This window comes from Suricata suricatta, chromosome 8 (genome assembly GCF_006229205.1).
Source record: "Suricata suricatta isolate VVHF042 chromosome 8, meerkat_22Aug2017_6uvM2_HiC, whole genome shotgun sequence".
Classification (NCBI taxonomy): domain Eukaryota; kingdom Metazoa; phylum Chordata; class Mammalia; order Carnivora; family Herpestidae; genus Suricata; species Suricata suricatta.
The window spans coordinates 1,315,256-1,341,497 of record NC_043707.1 but is presented as its reverse complement, the minus strand read 5'-3'; the positions used below and the strand labels follow the sequence as shown (position 1 = coordinate 1,341,497).

Below are 26,242 nucleotides of genomic sequence, written 5' to 3'. Positions count from 1 at the left end.
ATCCCGTGGCGCGCCCAGCCCGTCGCGACGCCCCAGCGGCCGCCGGCGCTCACGCGGCTTTCCCGCAGGAACGTGATCCACGGCAGCGGCAGCGACTCGGTGGAGAGCGCCCGCCGAGAGATCGCGCTCCGGTTCCCCGGCGACGAGCTGCTGTGCTGGGAGGACAGCGCCGGGCACTGGCGGCACGAGTAGCCCGGCCCGGGGCCCCTCCGGTTCGCGACGCGCCGGAAACGCGCTTCTGTTTACAATAAAGTGAAGTTCTCATGCTCACGTCGGTCTGGGCCCGGGGACACAGAGCTACGGTGTTAAGACATTTATTACATACAGAGCAGATACGTGGGTTCGCTTGCAGGGCCAAAGCCTGAGGAGAACGCCCGCCCAGCCCCTCCCCCCAGCCGCACCCACCCGGCTAGCCCCCGAGTCACCGCAAGGCCCGTGGGAACAGACGAGGGACTGGACGTACATCACAGTGGAGGGTGGCAGGGGGTGGGGGGAAGTCTGCAGCTGCACGGGGCTCTGGCCAGGACGGCTGGGCTCCCGGGGAGGCTGCCGGAGACGTGTGCTTCTCTGGTGGCAGGTGGGTGGGCAGCAGGGCGGGGGCTTCCCCTCTCCACCAGGTTCAGGGAGGCGGCAGTCCGGGGCGGCGCCCCTCAAAGCAAGCGACCATCCACGCCCAGAGCCGGCCACGCTGCCAGCCCTAGGCACTTAAGAGTGTGTCTTGGGAGCGCGGGCTCCGTGGAACCTTTGTGGGAGACAGGCCCCGGGCCAGAAGCTCCCGTCACCCTGAGGCTGAGCCTGTGTCCTAGGACCGCCGCCAGGAGAGGCCCGGGCCTCCCCTTCTTCCTGAGGCCTGGGGCCTGCCTTGGCAGCCTGAGAAATTCCACCCCCGGGGCTTGGGGTCAGGGAAGGCTCCAGAGCCTGCTCCTACTAGGGGAGGAGGTCTGCCCAGGGAGAGCTCAGGAGAGCCTGCCCCGCAGGGTGAGCAGGAAGAGGGCAGCTGCCTTAGGCAGCCTGGTCACGTGCTTTCATGCCAGTTCCCGGGACGGCAGGGAGTGGGGTGGGGGGCGTCCAGGACGGGCCAGTGGCTGGGCCGGCTCCCTTAGTATCTGGCCCAGCCGTTCAGGCAGCAAAGGCAAGGGGGCTCCGGCCAGAGAGACCTGGGCTGAGATCCCGGCCTCCTGCTCTGGGAACGAGGGAGTGAGGGGCCCTGGGAGGAGCTGGGAGCTGCCTGTAGGGCCTCCCCCAAGCCTGACCTACCAGGAGATCCTGCCTCGCTCTGGCCCCAAAGGACCTCTGGGACGTTGGAGCTTGGAATGGGGGCCTGGCCACAAGGGGCCAGGGAAAGCACGTCCGGAGAGGTGTTTTCCCTCCCTGGTGAGGGCACCACCCCGCCTGCCTGCCTCCCTGCCAGCCAGACCCGCGCTGCCGCCCGCTGTCGGGGATGCCCGGCCGTAAGGTGAAAGCTGCAGGTTGAGAGGTCAGAAGAGGGGCTGGTGCCAGGTCGCCTGCAGGGCAGGCAGTGGGCAGTAGGCAGGGGTGTATGTACACGTTGGCATTGGGCAGGCGGGGCGCTGGAGGCCAAGGCCTCATTCGGGGCTGTAGGACACCTGCCACACGATGATGTGGCTACGCTCGGCCTTGGACAGCAAGGGCTTCACCTGGCTCACGTCCCCCGTGCCCTCCTCCGTGTCGTCATCCTCTCCGTCGCCTGGGGAGACAGCAGCTGCTGTGATGAGCTGACCCTGCCGGGGACTCGGTGACCCGGGCAGCGGCCACTCACCAATGCGGAAGTCAATGTAGCCCTCCCCACCACTCAGCACCAGCACGTTCTTCAGCTTCTGGTCTTCGGCTTCCGAGGCGGGGGCGGCGGGCCCGGGGCTCTCGGACGGGCTGTCGAGCACACTGCCGTTGAGAGTGGCCAGCACGTTCCCTGTCGTCGGGGCACAGGGACCTCAGCAGGGCAGCCGGACCCCCCACCCCTCTCAGGTTCCCGAAGGGGAGGCCCCCCCGCCGTGCAGCCATGCAGGGGGCGGCCCCAGCCCCTCCTCACCCGGCACGGAGACAAAGAATTTGACGGCATCGCGGTGCCCGTGGAAGCAGAGCTGGGCCTGGGCCATGGAGCAGTAGGGGATGAAGCTGCTGGCCGATTTGTCACTGCTGTCGTCACCATACACGTGGATGACACCCCCTGGACGAGCCCCCTCTCCAGAGGTGGGGGATGTCTTGTTGGCTGGAGAGAGAGCAGGGCCCCAGGACCTGAGCCCGAGTGGGAGACCAGATCTCCACCAGGCAAGGGGCAGAGGGTAGGAGCGTGCCCACCGCCAAGGGGCAAGGCCGGCCTCAGCCCACACATCTCTGATGGGGGCTTCCTTCTAAGGGCGGAAGACAAATGCTCAGACTTACCTCGGAGCCCCAGGAGCTGGCCTCGGTGCAGGACCACGGCTGGGGAGGTGCAGGGCGGAGCATGGAGGACAGAGGAGAGGAGTCATGGGAGGGGCAGGGGGGAAGAAGGGTCGGCCACGGCCAGGGCAGCACCCCCTCCCCTGCCCCTCCCCCCAAGGGTGGCTGGGCAGAGCGTGCCCCCCTGCCCAACCCCGACTCTTGGCCTTCGGCGGTGCCACTGCCACTTGTGTGCGTGCGTGGGGGTCACTCACTCTCAGTCAGCGGGATGGAGATGACGACGCCGTTGCCGGTGCCCACCCAGAGGCGGTTGCCCGCGATGAGCAGGGCGGTGATGCGCACGAAGGAGAAGCCCAGCTTGCCTGTGCCTGGCGGGGGGGAGGCAGTCAGCGCGGCCGGGGCCGGGGGCCCTCCCTGCCGGGACCCCCGAGCCGGCGCGGCCCCTCACCCAGCATCTTGCTGACGTAGGGCTCGATGTCCACGTCCTGCAGGTGCTGGTGGCTGTGGGCGTGGTAGAGCCGCAGCGTGGAGTCCAAGCGGATGGACACCCACACCCCATCGCCGATCCACGCCAGCTGCCGAACCTGGCTCTCCCGCCGCGGGTGGGCGTCGAAGGATCTCTGTGGGCCGGCAGCTTGCGTCAGTGGGTGGGGGTGGGGCCAGGACTCTGAGCCCGCCACGGCCGCCGGTCACCGCGGCGCCCACACGCCCAGCTCACCGCAACCTCCGCTCCATTGCCTGCTTTGCTCTGTGGGGCCCAGGCTCCTACAAGGAGCTGTGGCCACCCACCCGGCCCCCGCCGCCCACGGCCAGGCGGCCACGGGGAGGTGCGTGGGGTCCACGTGGGTGTCGCTCTGACTTGTGGGAGAGTAAAGCAGCAGGTGGAACCCGGACAGACTGGCACTTGCAGCCTGGCGACCTTGTGCTAGCCCGTGAGTCGGCTCCCTGAGCCCGCGCAGCCTGCGGTGCGCGCGGGGAGGGACGGCAGCCCCTCCCCGGCGCCAGCACTCACCTCGATCTGCATGGTCTTGGGCTGGATGACGTGCACCTTGTTCTTGTAGCCGCACCAGACACGGTCGTACACGACGGCCATGCAGCGGATGGAGTGGTGCGGGTGGCCCAGGTCCATCAGGTGGTAGTTGCTCAGGTCCCACTGGCCATCTGCAGGGAGCCCGAGATGCCCGCTCAGGCCTGGCGGGGGCCCGGCCCCGCTCACACCAGGGGCGGCTGCTCCCCCACCCGGAGCCCCAGCCTCACCTTCACCGCGGTGGAAGATGGCCAGAGTCCCGTCCGCCAGGGCCACCAGCACTCGCCCTTTCACGTGCCTGGAATGGGACTGTGGTGAGCAGCGAGGCCGGGCCACCTGGGCCCTCCCGAAGCCCCAGCCTCCGCTGGAGGTCACGTACACCAGGCTCAGGACGGAGTCCTTCAGCTTGATGGAGTGCAGACACTTCTTCCAGTTGGCCACAGCTGAGTGCACGTAGAGCCTGTGGGAGGAGGCCACGGTGGGCAGGGGCGCTTGCCCAGGGCCCCGCCCCACCCCTGCCCCAGGGCCCCACCTACCAGCCGTTCTGGGCACCCAGCCACATAGTGGGAGCAGCGCTGGTGCTGGCGCCTGCAGGGTCTGCGCTGGGCTCCGGCTCTGGCTGCACACCCCCTGTGTCGGCCTCTGGCCCGTTCTCACTGCGGGAGGGATGGCAGCTCCAGGGTGGCCTGTGGAAGCCTGTCCCCACCCACCTCTGCCAGTCTCCCTCCCCTCCGTCTGCCCCGTCCTGAGACAGCCCACCTGCCAGGCTGGGTGCTGGGGGCCGGGGTGGGGGCCAGGTCAGTGAAGACGTGCTCCGTGAGGGGCCCTGGCCGCACCGCAGCTGCCTCCGCCTCGCTGGGCCCAGAGTCTGGCACCTCCGTGGCTTCCGTGGCCTCCTCCGTGGACTGAGATGGGTTGACCTTCCCATTGGCGACAGCAGCCACCTCCCCTGCATGAGGAGAAGGTGAGCTTGTTGGCGGGGCCGTGGGGAGGATCGTGGGGCTCAGAGAAGGCAGCCGCCAGGTTCAGGCCCAGACTCACCTTGGCCCTTGTCCAGCACGGGGGTGTCCCCTCGGGAGGAGCAGTTGCTGCGTGGCACATTGCAGCGGGTGGCACAGCCCACCAGGGTGATGCCCGCCAGCACACCGTCAGCACCGGAGTCTTCTGGGTTCACGTCACTGTCCAGGAAGATCTCCCCCGGAGGGTAGTCACTGTCACTGGCCGCTGCGGGGAGAGTCACAGCCCGTCACTCCTCACCGAGGAGCGTTTACTACAAGGGCGCACCCAAGGCTCCTGTCCCAGCAAGGGCGGGCTCTCCGGGCTCTCCTCTCAGGGCGGGCGGGGCCTCAGCACGTGGCCCCTGCCCCCTCCACCACCTGGAGGCCTGGGGAGCAGCAGGACTCCGGCCTCTGAGCAAACGACAGGGGTCACACAACAGAACCTTAAGAACTCTCGTGAGCTTGCGGGTCATCTTAGCAAGCGGGCCCCAGCCGTCCCGCGGGGCCTGGGCCCACCAGCAGGGCCACGCTCAGCACCCGACTGACATTTCCATCTGTCCCGGGCGCCCCCCACCGTCTCCTTCCAGTGTGGGGAGTGGGTCTTGCTAGTTGTTCACAAGACTCATGGGGGACACGTGTGTCCACATCAGGTCCCAAGCAAGGCTGGGGCCACTTGGCAGGCCTGACTCAGCATCGCAGCCCCCGGCGCCGTGGGTGTGAGCGTCCACGTGGGGCCGGGCCTCACCTGGAATGCTGGAGATGCACAGCACGTGGGCATTGCAGACGGTGAACTGGTCCACCACAGTGCCCGGCTGATTGGCGTCAATGATGACCACTTTGCTGGTGCTCAGGGTGCTGGTGAGGATCCACACGCGGCTGGAGGTGGCGTCCATCTCGGGGACCTCTTTTGCCTGTTCCGGAGCACAGAAGACGGGCTAGTGCAGAGCGCGGGCCACCCGGCAGCCGCACGGGGCCGTGGGGCCACCTGGACTCTATCAGGAGGTAGCCTTGTCTGTGGCCTTAGGGGAGGCGGCTGTGGCCCCTCGTAGCAGGGCGGCAGGAACTCGGGACTGAGCTTTCTACCAAGACCACTGGCATGGGCGGCCTCACTCCCATGGAAGACAGCTCCCGAGTCCCCGCCCCCACCAGCCACAGAACAAAGACTCGGACCCTGGGGTGAAGCATTTTCTGCCCCCTCCTGTGCACAGCTCACAAGGACAGATACGAACCCGGGGGCCTGACCTCTCCAGCCCTACTGCCTGCAGAGCGTCTGGGCCTCCATGCTCCCCACCCGCCGAGGACACGGCCGGGCCCCGCCTGCCCCAGACAGGGGGAGGGTCCTCAGGTGAGCCCAGGGGCCAGCCCTGGGCCGAGCCGTTGTGTTTCTTCAACCCCCGCCCAGCGAGACCCCCGGTGACGAGCACAGCCTGCGTACACACACAACGCCCGTGTCCCTGCCCCTGGCCTCCGCTCTGACCTTCTTCTCGGGGGACGTGTGACAGCTCTTAGTTTCTCCTTCCACTTCCCGGTCACAGGTCAGAGGGTCACGGCCTGGTGGGGGCTTGACCCCGTTCCCAGTGTCGTCCTCGCTCGGTTTCCACCCACTCAGGTTGACGCCCGCAGCACACCACAGCTGGGGGAACGGCCGGGTGGTCAGGGGCCCGCGCCCCTCTGCAGAGAGAGGTGCCCCGCCCACCCGTCTGCGGGGCGAGGGGCCGGCCCACCTTCATGGTCGGGTCCTTCTCCACCAGAGGGCGGCAGTACACGGGGACGGGCACGTTCTTCATGCGTGTGTCCTCCTGGCCCCCACTGGGACTCAGCTGCAACCACAGGGCGGAGCGGCCACGTGGGTGCAGGGCCAGGGGCCGCGGGAGCGCTGCAGGGCTGCCCCGGGCCCCCGACCCCCTGCGCCCCGCGCCCCCTGCGGCACCTGCTTGTACTTGGCCGGCAGGCTCCAGCCGCAGGCCTGCAGCCGCCCGTCGTCATTGCGCACGTGCTCGCGCACCTGCCGGTACTGCTCGCGCTTCTGCTCCCGGCGGGCGGACGACGTGCAGTCACTGGGCAGGAGGCGCGGCGGGTGACTCCTCGGCCGCGCGGGCCTGCCCTGGGGGGCGCGCGCCCCACACCCCGGTGCCCGTTCTGCTGTCGCTGCCACTGAGGGCTGACTGGCTGGCAGGGCCCTACGGGGCAGTGTCCCCCCCACCCCAACCCTCTCCAGGGAAAGGTCACTCTTCTGCTGTAAGACACAGAGTTCCCCGCTTCTGCCCTGGGGCCAGATTCTTGGTATCAAAACTAAGGAAAACACAAAATTCCACAGGAAACCTGTTCCCCAGAAGAAAGTGAACTCTGCTGGTCAACTTCCCATCAGCTCCAAACGTCCCTGCAGGGCACAGGTGCGCAGGCCAGTGGGGTGGGGGGTCCCCAAGGGCAGGGGAGCACAGCTGGGGGGCTGTGTGCAGGGACTGAGGGGAGGGACTGTGGGGGAGCACACCCATGTGCCCAGGGATGCCCGGGGCTCCCCATCAGGGTGTGGGTGCAGACAGGTTAGCCTCCCTCCTGCCAGGGACCCTGGCCCCCAGCACGGGCCTCCTGCTCCTGCCTCAGAGCCCAGAGGTGAGAGGCCCCGGGTCACACCGTGCCCGTCTCAGCCCCCCACCCCGCCACGCAGGCCAGTGGGGGCCACTCACTCATCGGGGAAGAACTCCAGAGGCCGGCTGCCGGCAGAGATCTGGCACATGGCGTGGCTGCGGCGCTGGCTGAAGCCGGCCGTGGTGGGGGACTTGTAATGGATGTTCACGGAGGGGTAGGACCGCTTGGCCGGAGGGGGGCTGGAGGAGGAGCTGAAGAGGCGGCTGAAGCTGCCAGCCGAGGCATGGACGGTGAGGGGCGGCCAGAGGCGCGCCGTCCCTGCCCCCTCCACTCCCTGGTGCCCCAACTCACAACTGCCAGATGGTGGACTTCTTCTTCTCCTGGACAGACGGATGCTCTCGGGACGCTCTGCAGGGAGGGGCCGGGAAGCTGACGCGCCCCCGCCCTACACCTTCGCTAGGCCCTGCCCCGTTCTTGCTGGGCTCCTCTGGCCTGGCTTGTCCAGGACCGTCTCGGGGTGCTGAGGGACCCTCCCCGTGGGCAGACCGGGAATGGACCATCAGGGAAGAGATGTCCCTGGGTGTGTGAGTTCAAATCCCCAACATGCCCCAGTCCAGCTCTAGCCCCTTGCCAGGTCAAGACCCCCAAACAGCCTCCCATTAGTCCCCTCCAGTCCTCCTATGAGACACGGGGCTGGGGTGCGGATTAGCCTTAATCCCGCCGTCAGGGCCTCCTCTGGTGATCACAGCACTCTGGAACCCCAAGTGTGGCCTTGGGGACTCACCTGATCATCTCGGTCCACCGCACCGCCTCCTGAAGCTCCATGAGCCTTTCTTTGTACTGGTTCCGCTCCATGAGCACACGGGCCATCTCCACCCGTGTGAAGCGGCGGCGCTGCGCCATGGGGATCTTGTCCTGCAGGGGCGGGGGGGGGGGATGCTGTGGTCAGCCCGTGAGTGGCCAGCCAGCAGGGCCGGCCTAGGTGTGGGCGAGTCCCGGGCCGGGTTCCCACAGAGCCGCAGGGAGGCATGGTGGGGAGGGTGGGGGCAGCAGATGCCGGGAGCCTGCCCACCCACCAAAGGATCACACGATACACTTGAGGGGTGTGACACAGCCCCCAAACACCCCGGGTGGAACCGTCCGCTATGCAGGTGAGGCTGGTCCCAAGTGGAGCCTCGGGAAGAGAGGTTCTAGGGAAGGTGCAGCGAGCAGGACAGGTCACTGCATCCCAGCAGGACGCTGGAGGTTTGGGCAGGTATGTGGCTGGGGTCTGCCGTGTGGGAGTGCTATGGCAGGACCAAGTCCGCCCCGAGGAGCTGCGTCCTGTGGTGCTGCAGGCTGGCACAGGGCTGAGGGGCCACGGAGAGCTGCCAGGCCAGGGAGTGTGAGACCCCAGCCCCACTCGGGAGGCGCAGGCCCCGATCGACACCTCCCACGGCTCCACGATTCACCCGCACCCTTGTTTCCACCCAGGGGTGCTGGAGGTGGGGGCTGACGGGAGGGGCTGAAGGAGCACCTGCTGCATCTCCGATGCCTGCTCTGTGCCCAGCACCCGGCCGTGTGCACCACGTGACCGCAGAGCTAACCACTAATGAGCGGAGCAGCCAGCGTGCACAGCTCACTTTAAGGTGAGGAGCCGGGACCTGCCCTTTCCTACAGGAAAGCAGTCCAGTCACTGGACCTGGGATCTGTTCTGGAAAGGAGGCCAAAAGGGGTCCACGGGGGTAAGGGCAGAGGCCCCTACAAACGCTCCCTGCAAGTCAGCTACGAACCCCAAGGAGCAGAGGGCTCCTGAGAACATTCCTTGCACCTCCCGGGGGGATGTGGGGACCAGAGACTGAACGGGGGTTCCCACCAAGGAGGGGCGGAGGAGATGACACAGGACGGGTGAGTAGGGCCCAGAGTCAGCACGCCCCGGGAGCCCGCCCCGCACCCCCCCGCGCCCCGCATGTTAATAGTGGAATATACCAATTCTGTACAGAGAGAGCTGCTTACATCCTCCACCTCTTCTTTGGGTTCGCGGCGGGCGATGATGGCTTCCGACTTCACTCTGCAGGACGAGGGGGGATTGTGGCCGGGGGGGGGGGGTGGGCGCGGGAGCTCACAACCCTGCTCGCTCGCTCCCCACTGCCCAGCAGAGCCAGGTACACAGGCCGGCCCCGGGCAGAGGTGCCGCAGCCGCAGACCTGCACAGGTGCCCCCCCGCCCTCCTTTGCCCTGCCCCCTCTGGTCTGGAGCTAGAGCAGGCCCCCTCAGGTGAGCGCCAGGCTGGAAGAGAAGCCACAGGAAGGTGCAGACGGCTGGGGACGGGACCCCAGGGCTCCCTAGGTGTCTGCCCTCCCTCCTCAATGAACATAAGGCTTAAAAGTGGCAGGAAGGCCACCAGAGGGAGGACGCCCAAGGCAGGACATCCATGCCTCCTGAGGGACTACGAGTGAGCTGGCACAGAGGAGGGGAGGCCCCCCTGGGGAGAGCATGGGGGCTGGGGTGGCTGGCCCCACCTCCTCCCGGAGCCTTGAGGCTCATGCTCACCTCCTCAACTCCTCCTCCAGGTCCTTGATGCGGCCCTCCAGCCTGACTTTGGCCTGCCTGGCAGCCTCCAGGTCCCCTTTCAGCACCTCCTGCTCCCCGGACAGCTGGTCCACCTTGGCAATGAGGTCATTCTTCACCACGTTCAGAGCGTTTCTTCAGAAAGGCAGAGAGGACTCTGTGTGAGCCAACCTGTCTGCTACGACGTGGCCTCCAAGGGGCCAAGAGGGCACAGCTCCGGGGTCACTACAGGGAGGCCCAGGCCCTGGCCCTGGCCCTGGGGGAGGGCCATTTCAGCAAGCCCCGCTCTGGACAAGAGAGTCCTTACTTGGTTTCTAGAAGCTGTGAGTTCTCCAGCAGCAGGTTCCCCACTTCCTTGCCCATCCCTGTAACAAAAGGCACAGAGAGATTACCTGGGCCTGGCGAGGCCAGACCCTGAGGCCACCACCCCCCTCCCAGAAGAACAGACATCCTCCCTGGGGGCGGCTCAGCCCCAGGAGGGCAGATGCGCCAGCCGGGCGTGAGGCCAGCAGTCTGGTCCCCAGGAGGACCACTCGATCCCTGCCTCGGGGCCGCCACTGCTCTCCGGGTGGGCCCTCAGCCTGGAGGCAGCGTGGTCAGGGCGGCGCGCGCAGACCAGTTCTGGAGAGCACTGAGGTCTCCGCTGCCTCACAGGCACGGCGGCCCTGGGCCGCGCTCCCAAGGCGCTCGGCAGGAGGCCATGTGCCGGCAGGGCGCTCCCCCGGCATCCCCCGCCTCCCCTCGCCCTTTGCAGGGCTGTCCCCGGCGAGAACAGCGGTTGGTGCTGTGCTGATGGGGACAGAGAAGGCAGCTCGGGATGGCGGAGTGCCCCCCGCCAAGATGGGATGACGGTAGGCACGGCCCTCCCCGAGGGCCAGGAGCAGGGCCGGGGGAGGGAGGGTCTCCTGGCCCTCCTCAGTGGGTGAGGGAGAGCGAGGACATGTTCCCTGGGGTTGGTGCCCAGACGGGCCAACCTGTCTCCTCTAAGCCAGGCCTCAAAGTGGACCCCGCCATTTGAGCTCTGCAGGCAGATCACAGAAACTCCAAAGGACTGAACCTCATCTGTTGGGACAGAAAGCCCTGGAAGCCCATGGTCTGTTCCCCCATTCGCCCACCCTCCTGGTACGAGGCGATTGTGAGAGAAGACCCCCGTGCACACGGTGTGTGCAGTGGGTTCTGACGGCCGGCTCCAGGGCACCTCAGGCCTCGGACATGGCCTGCCTCCCCCTCCCCCTGTCAAGGGTGTGCTCGGAGGGAGGCGGCCGGGTACTCAGCCCTGGAGCCCCCAACTCGAGCCCCACCCCCACCCTGGAGCCAGGAGCGCCTGTGGCCCCTGCTGACCCCACTGCCGCCCCCACCGTGCAGAGCAAAGCAAAAGGCTCAGGAAGCACGAGCAGGTGTGAGGCAGACAGAGGAGGCCGAGGAAGGGGGGAACGCAAACGGAACAGGGCCTGGGCCTTACCGAAGAAATCATGGTGCACTGCGAGCGCGGTCCCAGTGCGGAGCCGGCGCCGGGGCGGGGCGGGGGCGGGGGGGGGGGGGGGGGGGGGGGGGGGGGGGGGGGGAGAGAAAACACAAGCGCGTTAAGCCTGAGTGAACAGCACGCTGGGTTAGAGGTGCACGCGGGAGAGGGAGGGGAGGGCCGGGAGATGGGCCAGAGCCAGCTGCTCCTTCTGGAAGCTTGATCCTTGGGTGACAGGTCACCAGGCCAAGAGCACCTGGCAGGTGAGGTGGGGCGGGGCCGGCAGTGGACCTGACCGCAGGCACCAGAGTCCTGAGCGGAGAGCATGGGGGTGAAGGGCGCACACAGGTCTGCAAGTGTGGGAAAGCTGTGCCAGGGGACCCGCACACCTTGGAGCGTACCAGGGAGGCGCGTGTGGATGGCCCAGGGCCCCACAGCCTCCTGGGGCCCACAACTGGGGAGGCCGGGTACCGGGCCATCTGCCATGTGGGCAGGGGAGCCCTGACCTCTGGGGTACGCCCGACGGGGCAGCCCTAAGAAATGTCACCCGGGGACGCTCCGCCTTTGAAGGACGGGGCCAAGGGCACAGCCACTCTCCTTCACGTGTCAGGGTCACGGTCAGTGGGCGGGGAGAGCAAACCAAGAGAAGCTTCCGAGCGGCAGTAGGCTGGTGAGCAAAAGCACGTGTGCCTTAGTGGCCTGGAGGGGGCCCGGGAAGGGACAGGCCACACAGCCCGAGGGGAGGGGACGCAGTGGGGGGTACGCACCTGAGAACTCGCCTGGGCCGCGTCCAGCAGAGCACAGAGAGGCGGGGGAGGAAGGGACAAAGGTCAGTGGTGACTGGAATGGACAGAATACATTCTTATCACAGAGAGCAACAGTGCATGAGAGAACACAGCACATGTCACCAGGCCTGTGAGCCACAGACCCCACCGGGGACAGCAGCCCCGAGGGAAACAGAGGCCCTGCATGCCGGGCCCCACACCCACTTGGCCCCTGCAAACCCAGCAGCGGCGGCCCGGGAAGGGGAGAGGGTGCCCGGGGCGTCCAGGCCCCAGGGGCTCCCAGGGTCCGTGAGCTTGGCCTGTGGCCCTGCCTCTCCTGCCTGCCCAAGGGGCCAGGAAAGGGCGCGACCTCAGGCAAAGGGCAGCCAGAAGGTGACAAAGGAGCAAGGGCCCGGTGGGGGAGGGGGAGGAAGGCAGGCAGAAAGCAGGGGTGCTGGGGGCAGGGGTGACAGGCGTGTGGGGCCCGCAGTGCCCTCCTCACTGGGCTCCAAACTCTTCCCAGCTGGAGATCTGATGCGACAGGACTGTCTACGGGGTCATGTCATGCAGAAAAGAGAGAGCAAAAAAAGTCACTTGACGTAAATGACAAAACAGAAAACTCCCTGTCAGAACTGAAATGACAAAGGAGCATGCCAGTTCAGCAGTGGTGGTGACACTGGCCTCTACACCCCAAGACCACTGCGGTCACAGGAGGGCTTCTGTTTCCTCAGAACTCTTTCTAGATAAACACCAGCTTCTTTTTTTAGTGTTTTTATTTATTTTTGAGGAACAGAGAGACAAATCACAAGCAGGGGAGGGGCAGAGAGAGAAGGAAACACAGAATCTGCAGCAGGCTCCAGGCTCGGAGCTGTGAGCACAGAGCCCGATGTGGGGCTCAAACTCAAGAACTGTGAGATCATGCCCTGAGCCTAAATTGAACACTTAAGCGATTGAGCCACCCAGGTGCCCTAATACCAGCTTTCAAAATTAAACCAAAGGGGCACCTGGGTGGCTCAGTCAGTTAAGCGTCTGACTCCTGGTTTCAGCTCAGATCACGGTCTTGTGGCTTTGTGGGTTCAAGTCCGTGTCAGGCCCCACGCCGGCAGTGCGGAGCCTGCTTGGTACGCTGCCTCACCCCTCTGCCCCTTCCCCACCCGGGCTGTGCCCCCCTCTCTCCAAATGCACACATACATACTGACGCACACACATGCAAACTGTGGGCAAACACCCACCCCCCTGGGCTGCTTGCGCTGGTCCCCTGCCGTCACGGGACTCTGCGCACACCTGGGATGCCGTGTGGCACGCGGGGCACAGGGGTGCGCGTGCACCGCCCGGCACGGGTGGCAGCGACTGGCCGCCCCCCTCATCCCGTCGGGGCTCCGCCGGCCGCACGCCCGCCTCTGGCTGTGGGTGCACCGGCACCTGCTTCCTGTTTGCTGCTCTGAGAAGAAAAACTCGACTGTCTTCTCTCGTTTCTCTCCCGTCTTATTTTTGCACATCCTTCTGTACGTTTGGGTGTCTTCGGGAACTTCCTATTTCGTCCTCTGCTCAGGTTCTACTGAGGAAGATCACGTATACGTGAACTGACGTGTAGCCACACCAGTCAGTACCTTCCCCGCCGGCTGGGGCCACGCGGCGCGCTCTCCGCTGTCCTTGCCCGTGACGGAGGCCCTCTTCCGTGTGGGCGGGGCTGGGACGGTCCTCGTTCTTCGCCACCGGGGTATTCACCTAACCCCACCCGCTCTCCAGCGCCGTGAGGCACCACGCTCAGCGGCGGTGAACTCCCAGGCGGCGCCCCCTCTTTTCACGTGACCCGGAGGGGTCGCCGCCCCGGCTCTGCCTCCCTCGGCAGCTCATGAACCCTTTGGCGCCCGGAGCATCAGGCAGCCCGAGGCCCCGCTCCTTCTCGGCCCCTTCCAGCGGCTCGCTCTCCCGCTCCTGGACGGACTCCAGAGTCCGCGAAGCTCCGTGGCCGGTGCCGAGTGGGAGCGGGCACGAGTGCGGGGCTGAGCCGGGGGCCTGCAGACCCGGGACGTGCGGCAGGGCTTGCCACGTGAGGCCTCGTTCATCTTCTTTGTTAAATGTTTACTTATTTTTTTGAGGGGAGGGAGGGGCAGAGAGACAGGGAGACACAGGATCTGACGCAGGCTCCGGGCTCTGAGCTCCGATGCCAATACTTAGCCAACTGAGCCCCTCAGGCGCCCCCTCTATGTTCTCCAACCATGCTTCCGAATTCTGTGCACATGGGCTGGGCTCTCTCTCCAGGTTAACGTCCAGACGTTGTCTGGGTCCGGTCGCCACGGGGGTGGGACTCGCTACCCGAGCGCAGTGCAGCCGGGTGGAATGCACGTCCAGGCGGCCCGTGCCGACCTTCTGACTCGAAGTCGGGGAGGCTGGCTTGCCGGAGCCTCGGCCTCCCCCCTCTGTGAAGGGGAGACGGGCCTCCGCAGCTCGGGCTCGCCGGGAGCGCCCCCCAGATGCCAGCATGCGCTCCGTGCTCACTAGGCGCCAGTTCCCTGGCCCCCTGGCTACAGTGGCCCTGGGATGCGCACTCGGGACACTGGACGTGCCCTGGTGACCGGCGGCATGTCCCCCTTCCAGCGGAAGCAAGGGTGTCCTCTCCTGGTGATTTCACAAGGAACGGTGTGTCTTGCAGGTGGCGCTGGGAGCTGCAGGAGACGTCACAGGACAGGCCCCTCCAGGGCCTGCCCTCCTCTGGGACAGAGAGTCACGGTCCAAATCCCGGGACGCTGCGAACGCAATCCAGACACATGGGGCTTTGCAGGATGCCGTCCTCGGCCATGCCAACACGTCGCCGTGTTTCTCCGATGACAGGACCTTTCCGCGGTGAGGGCGGTCACAAACCCAAGACTGACAGAGCCACCCACTTGGCCCCAGGCTTTTCGCTGTTGAGCGGCCACACAGGGAACGTAGGGGCCGGGTGTGGGGCTCAGAAAGACTCTCCTGAGGCAGACACCATGGGACGGGCCCCTCGGCGAGGCGACTGGAGCTGACCCCGCCCAGCTCATTCCTCCTCCCTCCTGGGCAAAGGGTGGGCTCCTCCGCCCGCGGCCCACCGACGCAGCCGGATTCCTCCTAAACTCCTAGGGGCTCCTGCCTTTCGGACGGCATCGTGCCTAAGGCCCTGGAAGGGCACACCTGAGAGTGGGGGCTCGTTCCGGCCAGGACGGAACAGCGCCGGGGGTGGCCACCGTCACCCAGGGTATTGCAGAAGTGCTGAGTGCACAGTGACTCACGCTCCCTTGCCCTGTGAGAGAGGGATTCTGGTTGCCACCTCCTCGGAACAAAGACCAGCACGTGCATGGGTCAGGCGCTCTGCTCCAGGGAGGCGGCCCCTAGGAGACACACCAGGCACCCCCCCCCCACCAGGAGTCCTCCTCTGTCCGCCTGGGAGCCAGGATCCCATCACCGGTTTGGTCAACGTGGGTCTGGGTCAAACCCCGTGACCTGTGCTTCTGGTTCTTCACGCCCCCTCCCGTCGCTGTGAACGGACGTTCTGTACAGAAGTGACGTCTGGAGCGACACTGCTGACCCAGGCGTCCGAGAGCACAGGAGGCCGTGGGCGAGAGCGCCCTGCAGCCCTGAGGCTGGGGGGGAGGGGCAGCCCGATGAGGGACACACAGGTGGGCGGGTCACCCAGAGCCAGGCCGGCTAGATCGTCATCCCGTACAACCACGCTCGAGACCAAACGTGTGGCAGAAGCATCAGCCACGACGGCCACCAGCGCGTGGACGGCCGCCTGAGGCCCGGCCTGCTGTGCCGTGGGGCAGCACTGCGAGGGACGGAGCGGAACGCGCAAACCTCATGGGCACGCGTGCACAGAGAGCACGTGGAAGAGCAGGCGCGCGTGCAGCCGGGGGCGGCTGCGGCGGGAGGAGGAGAGACCTCCCGTGGGCACATGTGTCCTGTGGGGAGACAGTGCTCTGGAGCGGGGGGTGCTGACCGCACGGACTGAGCTCACTCCGAGTCACCGGACGGCGGCCTGGCCCAGCCCAGGTGACAGTCCATCCCTGGAAAGCACCGCGGGCGGTCAGAGTCAGGACTGCGGCTCTGGCTGGAGCTGGGCTCAGGTCCCACCTCTGTGGCTGCATCTCGCCCTCCCTGGGCTCAGCCTCATCTACAACAGGGGCGACAGCAGCACCCAGACTAAAGGCAGACATGCACTTCTCACGCTGGCCTGACTCTTCTCGTGACCGTGTCAAGGGCAGGGCCGTGTCGTGCGGCGCGACGGAAAGCAGCACGAGCTGCCCCTGTAGTCCTGGCCCCGGCCCTGGCCCGCAGCCGGCCCCAGGACACACCGCGGGGCGGCTCAGGACGGCGAACGTGGAGCCGGGCCTGCACACCCGCCCCGACGTACAGGATGCCAGGTGCCCGTGCGCTTTCCCAGGCCGAAGGCGCTTCGTCGGTTATCGCCGACTCCAGAGGGCAGCACACACGAGGCCCTGGAGCCCTCACCGCCTCTAGGATGGGCCTTGGCAGAAACGTGCGCCTTCGTGGACACAGAGGTGTGCCCGGCCACCTGCTACAGCCTCATGCCCGGGGGCGCACTCCGTGGCTGTGAGTTCCTTCCCATGCCGCTCCCAGCCTGGCAGGTCTGAAGGACAGCCAGGCGCAAGCCCAACAGAAGCCCCATCTGGGAAAGCACTGCATAGCCAGTCTGCTGCGGTGAGGCTCCCACGTCTAGAAATCTGTCCGAAGGTCTCCAGGGGTGCGGGCAGATGTACGCCCACAGGGATCTAGGCCCGCAGTACCCAAACAGCGAGACTCAGAGCCGCGGCAGAACTGACGATGTACTTTCCAGTCTATGCCACAAGGTGAAAGGACACGGGGCTATTAGCGGGTCAGAGCACTGCTGACATCACCGACAGAGGGGACAGACGGCCCTGGACCCCCCACGTGCTGCGTCCGCGTGCCTGGGAGGCACACTCAGCACGGCATGACAGAGGAGAGCCCCTCGTTTTTTCTCTCTTATTGGAAATTCTGGGTATTATTTAAATACTGTTACAAGTATGTACTGCTTTTCCAAAAGTAAAAATTGGAACCTATACAGGATTATCTGAACCCTATAAAGGAGGGTGGAAAGGTGTCAAAATATCGAAAGTGATTTCCTCAAAGTACGTTTTTTCTATGTTACCAGTTTCTGGGTTTTTCTAAGGAGGCTGCACAGCGGGTAGCTGTGCTCCCGGGAGGCCTCCAAGCCCGAGGCAGACGTCAGCAGGGACACAGCAGAGAGCGAGAGGCCGCGAGGGCGGAAACCGCCACCGGGTGCCCTTCCCTTGTGGGAAGGCCGCGGGCCATCCAGCGGAGCCCCTGCTGTCCACACAGAGGAGCCAGGCCCGAGGCAGACACACTCCACAAACGTCAAGTCCCTGATGGCAAAACGTCACCAGGACATCAGTGGGAAGTGGAACTTATCAATGCAAGGGGTGTCTGGGGGACTCGGTCGGTCGAGCCCCCGGCTCTTGATTTCAGCTCAGGTCATGACCTTGTGGGTTCCGGGATTCAGGCCCCCGTGTGAGACTGTGCTGACAGCTCAGAGGCTGCTGGGGATGCCCGCTCGCTCGCTAAATACATGAACATTAAAAACAAAACAAACCTCTTCCCGCGAGGCAGCTCTGCCTCCTCGGGCAGCATGGCACCACACAGGGGCCCCCTGCCTGGCTGCACGCGTGCGGCTGAGGCAGCCTCCCCCTTCTGAGCCGCGACAGCTGGGGCACCAACCCTCCACGGAAGCCTGGTGTGGCGGGGAGAGGCCTGCCTCACTGGGAGGAGGGGACCGAGGGCACTGGTCCTACAGGCGAGCTCCGGGGGGGGGCGAGTTCGGCGGCAGGGGTGCGGGGGGTGGAGTGCTGCTGCGAGCCCCCACCTCACCCCGCAGACCTGAGGCTGGCGCTCGGCCGCCAGCAGACTCCGGGCAGACACGAGGCCTCGACGTGCCTGATGCGGGACGAGTCTACAGGGGGCCTGGTCGCTGTGCCCGTTTCCCACCCAGGCGCAGGAGCTCTGGGGGTGACGGCGGTGCTGAGGGCTCGCGGAGGGGCGGCGGCCCGGTCTGGATGCCCTCCACGAGGAGCGCAGCTGCGAGGAAGTGCAGCGCCCAGGCCGAGTGCTCACGGGCACGGGTCTTCGGGGCGATGGAACTTCTAAAACTAGGCAGTAACACAGCTCTGTGAGCACCCTGAAACCCCCTGACCTTTACGTGGATACACTGTATTAAACAGGAAATGTATCTCCATGAAACTGTCAAACCAAACTGCTAGGTCGCAGCTGGCAAAGACTTTGCTTTCGTCACAAAAAAACACCTCAGGGGGCGGCCGGAGCTTACCTAGCAGGTCGGCTCCCTCATCCACGTCCCCGATGACCTCAGACCCTGCGGTGGACAGCTCATGGTACAGGGAGTCAGTGTTGATGCCAAAAGCCTTGTTCACGATCCCCTGGGTCGGGCTGCGAGGACACGGTGGCGGGGGGGGGGGGGGGGGGGGGGGGGGGGGGGGGGGGGGGGGTGAGCGGGCAGCATTCTGGGCTGCGGGCGAGGGCTCTCCAACACCACCCACGGGGCCCCTCAGGGCCAGTGCTGTCCGTGCAAGAGGCTGCAGGGGCACCTTCGCCGAAGCCCCGCCCCCATAGCGAAGCCGCACCCACCCGGCCCCGGGCTTGGTACCTGTTGCCCGTGCGATCCAGACGGGGCTCCCGGCTCATGTCGAGCTCCGGGGTGGAATCGATAATGTCCTGAACATCAGACCACTCATCACTGCTGCCCATGCCTGGAGGGGGGACACACAGGAAGCCCAGGGTTAGGGGGGGACCTGTCCTCTGGCCCTAGATCTGGAGACCATACACTAGACCACCACCAGGCAGGGACTGCCCGTTGCTGACGGCCAGGCGGGGCCCAGTGGCCAGAACCGCATCTCCTTCTCGTGACCTCCAACCACCAGCCCCAATGTCCTGTCTCTTCTCCCCTCCCTCCTGCAGCGAGGGCGTCCGCGGGGGAGCGGCCCTGTACTGCGAGAGGCCGATGTATCCCCCAAGTCCACATGCTGAAACCGTACGGTCCACCACCCTGGCATGGGGCTGCATTTGCACACGGGGCCTTTAAGGAGGTGGAGGCCACATGGGCAGCCCCTGGTCTCATCTGTGTCCTGGATGACCCCACGAGGACACTGGGAGGAGACAGCCAACTGCACGGACAGGAGAGGCCTCGGGAGGGGCCGACCTGTCACCCCTCGCTCACTTCTGGCTTTGTGGACGGGAGGCCACGAATGTCTGTGATGTCTGTGATGGCGGCTAGGCTAAAGCTGGTAGCTGGAGAGGCCGGGGCAGCGGGAGGCGGGGGTGGGGCTGCCCGGCCCCCCAGCACAGCCCTGGGGGTGCGCGGGCGGCCGAGGCACCTATGCTGACGTTCCGCATCTCCTGCGTGACCTGGACCTCCATGTTGCGGCTGTTGCGCTTCTCCCGAGCCCGCTTGCTGCTCTTCGTGCCGGCGCCGTAGTCCCCCAGCGGCTGCAGGCTCTCGGTGAGCGGCGTGACCGCCGCCGAGGGCACGGAGGACGTGGGCGTGTTGGACTTGGTACCCGTGGTGCTGGGCGTGGCGGCCGCGGAAGACTGGCCTGACTCGGACATCTCATCCTGCGGACACTAGGGCCAAACACACAGAGGGAGAAGCTCGTCATGTGGGCCACCAACCCCCGTCTCTGGGTGAGGCTGGCCTGCCGTGCGGGGCGGCAGGGGCCTTGGCACCGCCATGGGGCCCCTCGCCTGGCTTCCTCGGCCACTGCCAAACAGTGGGCGGAGCCAGGACCAAAGGGACAGGAGGGCCCCCGCTCTCTTGTCGAAACCAGTCCCTTGGTTCACCCAGTCACTGCCCCCGCCTTTCCAAGGCTGCCACCGTATTTAAATACTGTGCACCAGGGCTTCGAGCCTGCATGTCCCCAGGGCCGCCCGCCGTGTGTGATGGAGCCTGTGCGTCCCCAGGACAGCCGCCCGCCGATGTCGCGTGTGATGGACATGAAGCTACACGAACATGACAAGCAACCCTTTGCAGCCAGCGGTGGTCAGAAACAAGGTGCACCCCAGGGTGGGGCAGAGGGCTCTACACGGGGCAGGGAGGAGGCTGGGCAGGCCTTCCGGGGGGGCGGCTGGCCGCTCCCATCTCCTGCTCCCCGCGCTGGCCGCTGGCAGGGCTGGGAGGGGCACAGACCTCCCAAACCAGGGAATGTGGGATTCTCAGCCCCCACGGCACAAGCATCTACACAAATGCAAACAAGCTGGGGCTCCTTCCACAGAACGGGTCACCCTCAACACATCCCAAGAGCAACGGGACCGACTGAAAAAGCGCCATTGGCCGCTGATGCCGAGAACCTCCCTGCAGCGCACACGCTCTATGAGGAAGCATGACGATGACGCAGGAAGGAAGTGGCGTTCCTCCCGGTCTCCCCCCCCCTGCCCCCCGAAGCTGTGGGCCGGGAGCCTGGGCCCACACGGCTACGGACACCGACAACTGTGACTCAGCCCCAGCCCGATCCCGGCGGGCGCCCCGGAGCCTCCCGGCAGCCTGTGGGCGGCAGCGCCCCCACACTGGCTACCCTCCTGCTGCACACCCCAGTCGCTGATGGCACTAGCTCACATGGTCTCCCCGGAAGGGGCACTTCCAGGGCACATCCAAAGGGAGAGGCACTGCCAGCAGGGGGCGCGGCCTTCTCCATGAAGCTGGACACACTGGGACCCACGCGCACCTGCCTCCAACCAGGAAGGACCAACCAGGCTCCCAGGCCTCCCTTGCGCCCGGGGCAGTGCTGGAGGGGAGGCCGCAGGAGACCAGAGGCACAGGAGCATCTGAGAAGCCCGAGGGGGGTCAGCACGCGAGTCCACGCCTCTCTCGACCACACGTCTCCTGGACCGCTTCCTCGGTGGCCACGTTCTGCGGCCTGTCTGTGCCCCGCCAGCTCGGGCCGGCAGGTCAGCCGTGGGCCTCGCTGACCCCAGACGTCACCAAGGGGAACCGTGCGGCGCAGGCAGGCCTCCCCCAGCCCCTGGCTCTCCCGCAGGACGCTCCCCTGGCCCCCACTTACCTAACGGCAAACCTCTCAACCTCCTAAAACATCAACGTGTGGCAGTGACCTCCAAATGCAAAGAACCCAAACTCTTAGCGGTCATTCCTCACCATGAGTAGCCACAACTGTTTGGTTAAAACACTGAAAATACAGCACATAAAAACAACAAAAAACAACAAAAAACAACAAAAAAATTAAGAAATTAGAACCTAAAACATAAAATAAAAAGAACTTAAATATAATTTTAAAAACGCAAATAAAACACATGTACGAACTGAAACAGAAAACATGGTGAAGAGAAAAGCAACTTTGGACGACGCGGCAGGAGAAAGAGACGCAGCGGGGAGAAAGCTGATGGGGGCGCAGGGAGGCGGGGCTCCGCGGCCCCCCAGCCCCTGTGGTCACCGCCAGAGGTACAGCCAGGCCCTGCCGGGTGGGTACGCTGGCCCCCCAGGCCTCTGCCCGTCTGCCCAGCCCCCTAAAGGAGAAGGCCCATAACAGGTGGGCCAGCGCCCAGGTCCAAGGTTGCAGAGACATGCTCAGTGTCTGCAGCAAAAGCGAAAGCGAGTGGGGTCCCTTGGTGACAGAGTAGGCAGTTTGCAGCCAGCAGAGAAGCTGGACGCCCAGGGACGGAAGGACAGTCGTCCACGGGCCACGCAGGAAGGAGCCTCACGAGCCCAGGCCCCACGACACGGCCTTCCACAGGCTCCTCCTCCAGCCCCGGGGGGTGGCATCCTTACCTGGCGAGGGGGCCACAGCCTGTCTGGTGAAGGCAGACTGAGCTCACAGACCGAATCTGGCAGTAAGTGACCAGGGGCCTGGAATGTGTGCTGGGCCAGGGGAGTCCCTGCCCCTGGCTTCCGCAGGGGCCCTGCTGAGGGGTGCATTCCCTGCACACACCCAGGACAGCCCTCTCCCCAGACTCCAAGACCCAGAAATCAGGAGCACAGTAAGGACAGTCTAGAGAAGACGCTGACCCCTCACCCTTGACTTTCCCGCAGCGGCCGTGCAAACCTCAGATGCTAGGACGGCACGTTCTGGGCCGGTCTCCAGTCCCACCGCGGGGCTCATACTTTGGGGTGTATCTGAGGAACAGACGTGCTTGTGCCCCTGAACAAAGGCCCAGCTCAGCCCCGGTCTGAGGCCCGTGCCCCCAGAGCGGTCCTTTCCTCCAGTGTGGACGCCCCTCCGCGAGAGGCCCCACGAACCCGGGGGTGAGGGGGTGCAGCTGCAAAGGGTTGTCCACAAAGACAGCGTCCTGAATGAGCATGGGAGGGCGGGGGAGGCGGGGGGCCCTCTCTCCACGGCACGGCTACAAAACCTGGTAGCTGGAGCTCAACTGCAGCTGGCCGAGGTCGCTCAGGTGCCAGTGGTCCCCCGCAGGCCCGAGCTTGCCCCCCATCTGGGCACGTACCATGCCGTCGGCCAGGGGGAAGACGTTCAGAGAGGTGGGGCGCTCCTTCCTGCTGAGATGTGAGGAGAGAGGAAGGAAGCGGACGTTAGAGCGCGCTCAGCACCCGAGAAGGGACTCTTTCTGGACACGCAGGGGCCTGCTCTGCGGGACAGGTGTGCTGGGCGGGGGCACAGGGGCCGCCTGTCCCCCGAGCTCCTCAGGAACCCAACGTGGTCCCATGTTCGGGGGACTGGGGCTGTCCTGCGAGCCTGTGTGACACTTCCCTTGTTTCACAGTGACTCACTCTCGCGCCCGCTACGTGCGCTAGGAAGGCCCACGGGGGAGCCGGCGGGGGGGGGGAGCCGGCAGGGGGCCCCCGGCACCAGGGCCGCATGGACCATTCCCGAGGGGAGACTTCGCCACGACGGTCTTTCCTACAGGCAGCGTAGCTGCGCCTGCTCACTGCCGTCGGCCCTGCATCTGCATCCTGAGGCCACACAGAAGGAATCAGCCCCTGCGCTCTGTGTTTTGCCACCTGTCCCCCACCCCACTCCACTGTTCCTTCATGAGATGTCACTGCAAAATGTCGGAACCGACGCGTGCAGAGTGCAGAGGGGCTCCGCCCTCCTGTTGGGCGTCGTGGCCTTCACACGGAGCCCCTTCCTCCTGCCCCACGTCATTCTTCCCGGAGCGAAGATCCCAGAGGGGAGCTCTTTCAAAGGCGTGCTCGGGGCAGGAATGAAGCTCAGGCTGCCTGCCGGGTTCGGTCCCCAGAGGACGTTCCATCGGGGGCTTCTGACTGGGCGCTGGGGGCCACACAGCCCAGGACAGCTCGGCGCCCGGCCCCGGGGCGGACGTGCCCCACCCAGGAGATGGTGCTCCACTCGACGGCTCGTGCTGCTCAGAGCTGTTCAGGCCAAGAATGAAAGTCCTCACACCACAGCATCTCATGCTTGGAGCCTGACCCCCAGAGAGTGTGGTGGGGGGAGGGGCGGGACCTCTGCACGGTTCCCCACAGCAGGGGCCAGAGGCTGGATGGTTCTGGAGAGAGGAGACAGGCAGCTTCCTTGCGGTGCTCGGAGGGTGCAGGTGATACAGGGATGTGAGGCAGTCACCACTGAGGACAGCGTCCTGCGGTCAGCAGGGGTTTCGTAAAGTCTGAGCCTGCGGGGGCGGTCTCTCTGGCCGGGGTGGGATGGAGGAAGAAGCACAGGGTCCGAGTGGGAGTCCTGCTTCAGCCCTTCTCAGTCCAGCTCATGTGTCCTGCTCAGCAAGATGCTGCGTCCCGCAGAGCAGGGTCCCCTGGACCCGCTGGCACCTGGCTGTGCAGTCCTGGGAGCCAGTCCATGGCAGGGACAGAACCAGAGGAGCGGTGTGCTCCCGGGGGCTCGGGCCACCGCTGTCCCCAGGACTGCACAGACAGTGCACTTCAGGGGCAACCAGGAAGCTGGTTTCCTCTGGGCGACCTACGGGCCCACGCAGCCCTGGTCACCGGTGACAGAGGATGCGTCCACAGGCGTGTGTCAGCTCGTCACCTGAGAGCTAGAGGCTCAGAACTTAAGGAAGACATCAGGTCAGCAAGCTCTGAGCGCGCAGGTCCGTCAAAGCCTCAGCAAGCCCGAGGCTCAGCCAGCGCCGAGGCTGCCCTCCGCCAGCAGCCCCCCGCCCCGGCGCCCAGGTGTCGGGGAAGGTGCCGGCCGCCACACGGTCCGCACATCTCCGAGGAGGGGCCCGGCCTCCAGCCACAGCGTCCAGGCTCCCAGGAACGTCCTTCGCCCACTCTTCCTCCTCGGGCTCCTGGGGCTGATGCCAGGACCCCTCTCAATGGGTCTCGCTCCACCTCCGGAGAAACGCAGAGTGGGTCCCTTGGCCCCAAGCAAGGGGCAGAATGTGAGCATCCTGCCTCGGAGAACAGGGGACACATGCCTGTCACCTGCTTCCATGGCCCTGTGCAGGGACGCGCCCTGTGACCAGCCAGGCTGCTCTCCTGCAACGGGAGCCCTCCCTGGGCATCCAATCTCCTCTCCTCTCTCTGCTCCTCACAGAGCCACAGGCAGCCGGCTCCCTGCCCCCTGGGCACTTGCAGGCGCTGTCCGCCGATGGCCCACACCGGTCCAAAGCTCAGACACTCCAGAAGCCGAAGCCCTGGGGAGTCACACCGCCGGCAGAGGTCAAGATGCCTGTAGGGGTCACGGTCACAGAGCTGGCTCTGGGCCCAGTGTTGGAAGTGACTGTGAGGCCAGGGCTGTCTGAGGCCAGAGCACAGGGTCTCCGGCCCTGCCTGCTGCCTTCCCACAGCACCAGCCCGTGGTCGCGGCCCCGAGGTCTGATCTGAGAACGAGGCGGATGCTTGCCAGGCGGGGCCCCTGCACCACCACCTAGTCTGGGGCAGTCCCACTGCTTCCTCGCCATGGCCTCTGAGGGCCATGTCCAGAGTCTTCGATCTGTCAGTCCACTGCAAGGAGCAGGCGAGGACCAGCCCTGCACCCATGATGCAGACCACCGGCCGGCCGGACTCTCCCGAACCCCAGGGCACCCCGAGCGCCCCGTGCGGCAGCGCAGACGCTGCCCAGCTTTACCTTTTCCTCCACGACTGGCGAGGACTGCAGGGCAGCGACAGACACAAGGGCCAGCACACAGCGGCGACAGCACAGAGGGCGAGACGAGAAGACAGCATTAGAGGGCAGAGGGCAGGGGCTCAGGCGGCACGCGCTCACACGGAGGGGCGTGCGGTGCGGGCGACGGCCAGGCACCCTCCCCGCGCTCCCTCCACAGGGACAGACATGTGGGAACACGCAAACATCTGCACGTGACGGACACACGACACAAACGCAGGACCCTCTCCGCCTCCCCGCAGGCGGCGGGGGCACACATGGTCGGCACGCGGTGAGCGCTGTGTGCTCGGGGGTGCGCCAACGGAGAAGGCTGAGCCGGGTGGGAAGGAAAACGCCGGTGGGGGTTTTGCAGTGACTCGTGGCTCCCAGCACTAAGGGGGAGGCCCTCCCGTGGGAGCCAGACAGTCTGAACTAGGAAGCTGGGGCAGATGTGCATATCTGTCCCCAAAGAGCTGCGGCAGGAGAGGGGACACCCTGGAGAGGCAGGCCAGGCCGGGGGGCGGGGCCATCCCCAGCCCCCAGGTGCGGCGGCGCTGCGAGAGAAGGCCCCCGCCGCCTGCACCCACGGGGCGCGGTTCCCTGGACACACTCCTGCGCCGTCAGGCACGCACAGCGCACCCTCCGAGCGTCTGGGCCGTGGGCGCAGGAGAGGAGGTTCCACGGCGAGGGGCTGGCTGGCAGGGCGGCAGCGCAGACCCACAGCACCGCCCACCCCACCCGGCCTCCCAGACGAGGGCCGCTCGGGCCATCACCATGCAGAGCACGGTCCTCTTTGTGCCAAAGAGACCCGGCGGAGGCCAGCCAAATCCAAGGAGGCCTCGGCTGACAGCTCAGGTGCCCTGTTCCCGAGGGCAGGAGTCGCCCACGGGTGGGGCTCCAACTCAGGAAGATCTGCTAGCGATTGTTGACGGCCTGGAGACCCTGCTGACCACACACCCCTCGCCCTTGGGGTTCCCTTCTAGTAAAATCAAATCAGCGAAAATCTGGACCAGAGCCCCTCGCGCTCCTGCACAGCTGCTGGGTCCGTGTTACAAAAGAAGGGCTCAGGCAGGCCCTGCCAGGACAGCCCCTGGGGGGCAGTGTTCTCTACACCAGGCACGGCCAGGCAGCAGGAGCCGTGTCGGCGGGGACGGAAGGCGCCTGTTCCTCGATCAACAGGTCTGTGGGGCTGTTACGACCGTCCTGGGGCCTGGGGGGAGAGGAGTGCTCGGGGGCCTCAGAGGAGACCCGAGACGGGACCCTGTGAGCCAGGCCTCTCGAGTTCCGACCAGAAGGGTGGCAGCCACAACGGGCCGGGGCCCAGCTCTGAGCACCAGCGAGACTGGCGGGCCTCACGCCTTGCTTGGTGCAGACGGGCTCAGGGTCGAGGGAGC

The 26,242-nt window shown here is 66.0% G+C and overlaps 2 protein-coding genes across 2 annotated transcripts in view; both read right to left on the bottom strand.

Moving 5' to 3' along the window:
* EME2 (essential meiotic structure-specific endonuclease subunit 2) overlaps positions 1-465 on the bottom strand; it is a 3,640-nt gene extending 3,175 nt beyond the window's left edge. Inside the window, exons 1-2 of the mRNA XM_029949377.1 lie at positions 406-465; positions 54-155 (exon numbers count right to left, since the gene is read on the bottom strand). Of these exons, the coding sequence (XP_029805237.1) occupies positions 54-155; positions 406-465 (162 nt within the window). The remainder of the gene's footprint in view (positions 1-53; positions 156-405) is intronic.
* A 258-nt stretch (positions 466-723) lies between these two features.
* MAPK8IP3 (mitogen-activated protein kinase 8 interacting protein 3) overlaps positions 724-26,242 on the bottom strand; it is a 36,836-nt gene continuing 11,317 nt past the window's right edge. Inside the window, exons 7-35 of the mRNA XM_029949375.1 lie at positions 24,834-24,857; positions 22,183-22,327; positions 19,200-19,446; positions 18,473-18,575; positions 18,137-18,255; positions 11,794-11,805; positions 11,027-11,044; positions 9,872-9,929; positions 9,547-9,699; positions 8,983-9,064; positions 7,799-7,929; positions 7,366-7,422; positions 7,113-7,283; positions 6,356-6,482; positions 6,150-6,245; positions 5,903-6,058; positions 5,171-5,336; positions 4,469-4,651; positions 4,187-4,376; positions 3,964-4,083; positions 3,807-3,887; positions 3,658-3,725; positions 3,413-3,561; positions 2,849-3,020; positions 2,655-2,768; positions 2,404-2,442; positions 2,051-2,230; positions 1,781-1,930; positions 724-1,708 (exon numbers count right to left, since the gene is read on the bottom strand). Of these exons, the coding sequence (XP_029805235.1) occupies positions 1,587-1,708; positions 1,781-1,930; positions 2,051-2,230; positions 2,404-2,442; positions 2,655-2,768; positions 2,849-3,020; positions 3,413-3,561; positions 3,658-3,725; positions 3,807-3,887; positions 3,964-4,083; positions 4,187-4,376; positions 4,469-4,651; positions 5,171-5,336; positions 5,903-6,058; positions 6,150-6,245; positions 6,356-6,482; positions 7,113-7,283; positions 7,366-7,422; positions 7,799-7,929; positions 8,983-9,064; positions 9,547-9,699; positions 9,872-9,929; positions 11,027-11,044; positions 11,794-11,805; positions 18,137-18,255; positions 18,473-18,575; positions 19,200-19,446; positions 22,183-22,327; positions 24,834-24,857 (3,433 nt within the window). The 3' untranslated portion in view covers positions 724-1,586. The remainder of the gene's footprint in view (positions 1,709-1,780; positions 1,931-2,050; positions 2,231-2,403; positions 2,443-2,654; positions 2,769-2,848; positions 3,021-3,412; positions 3,562-3,657; positions 3,726-3,806; positions 3,888-3,963; positions 4,084-4,186; positions 4,377-4,468; positions 4,652-5,170; positions 5,337-5,902; positions 6,059-6,149; positions 6,246-6,355; positions 6,483-7,112; positions 7,284-7,365; positions 7,423-7,798; positions 7,930-8,982; positions 9,065-9,546; positions 9,700-9,871; positions 9,930-11,026; positions 11,045-11,793; positions 11,806-18,136; positions 18,256-18,472; positions 18,576-19,199; positions 19,447-22,182; positions 22,328-24,833; positions 24,858-26,242) is intronic.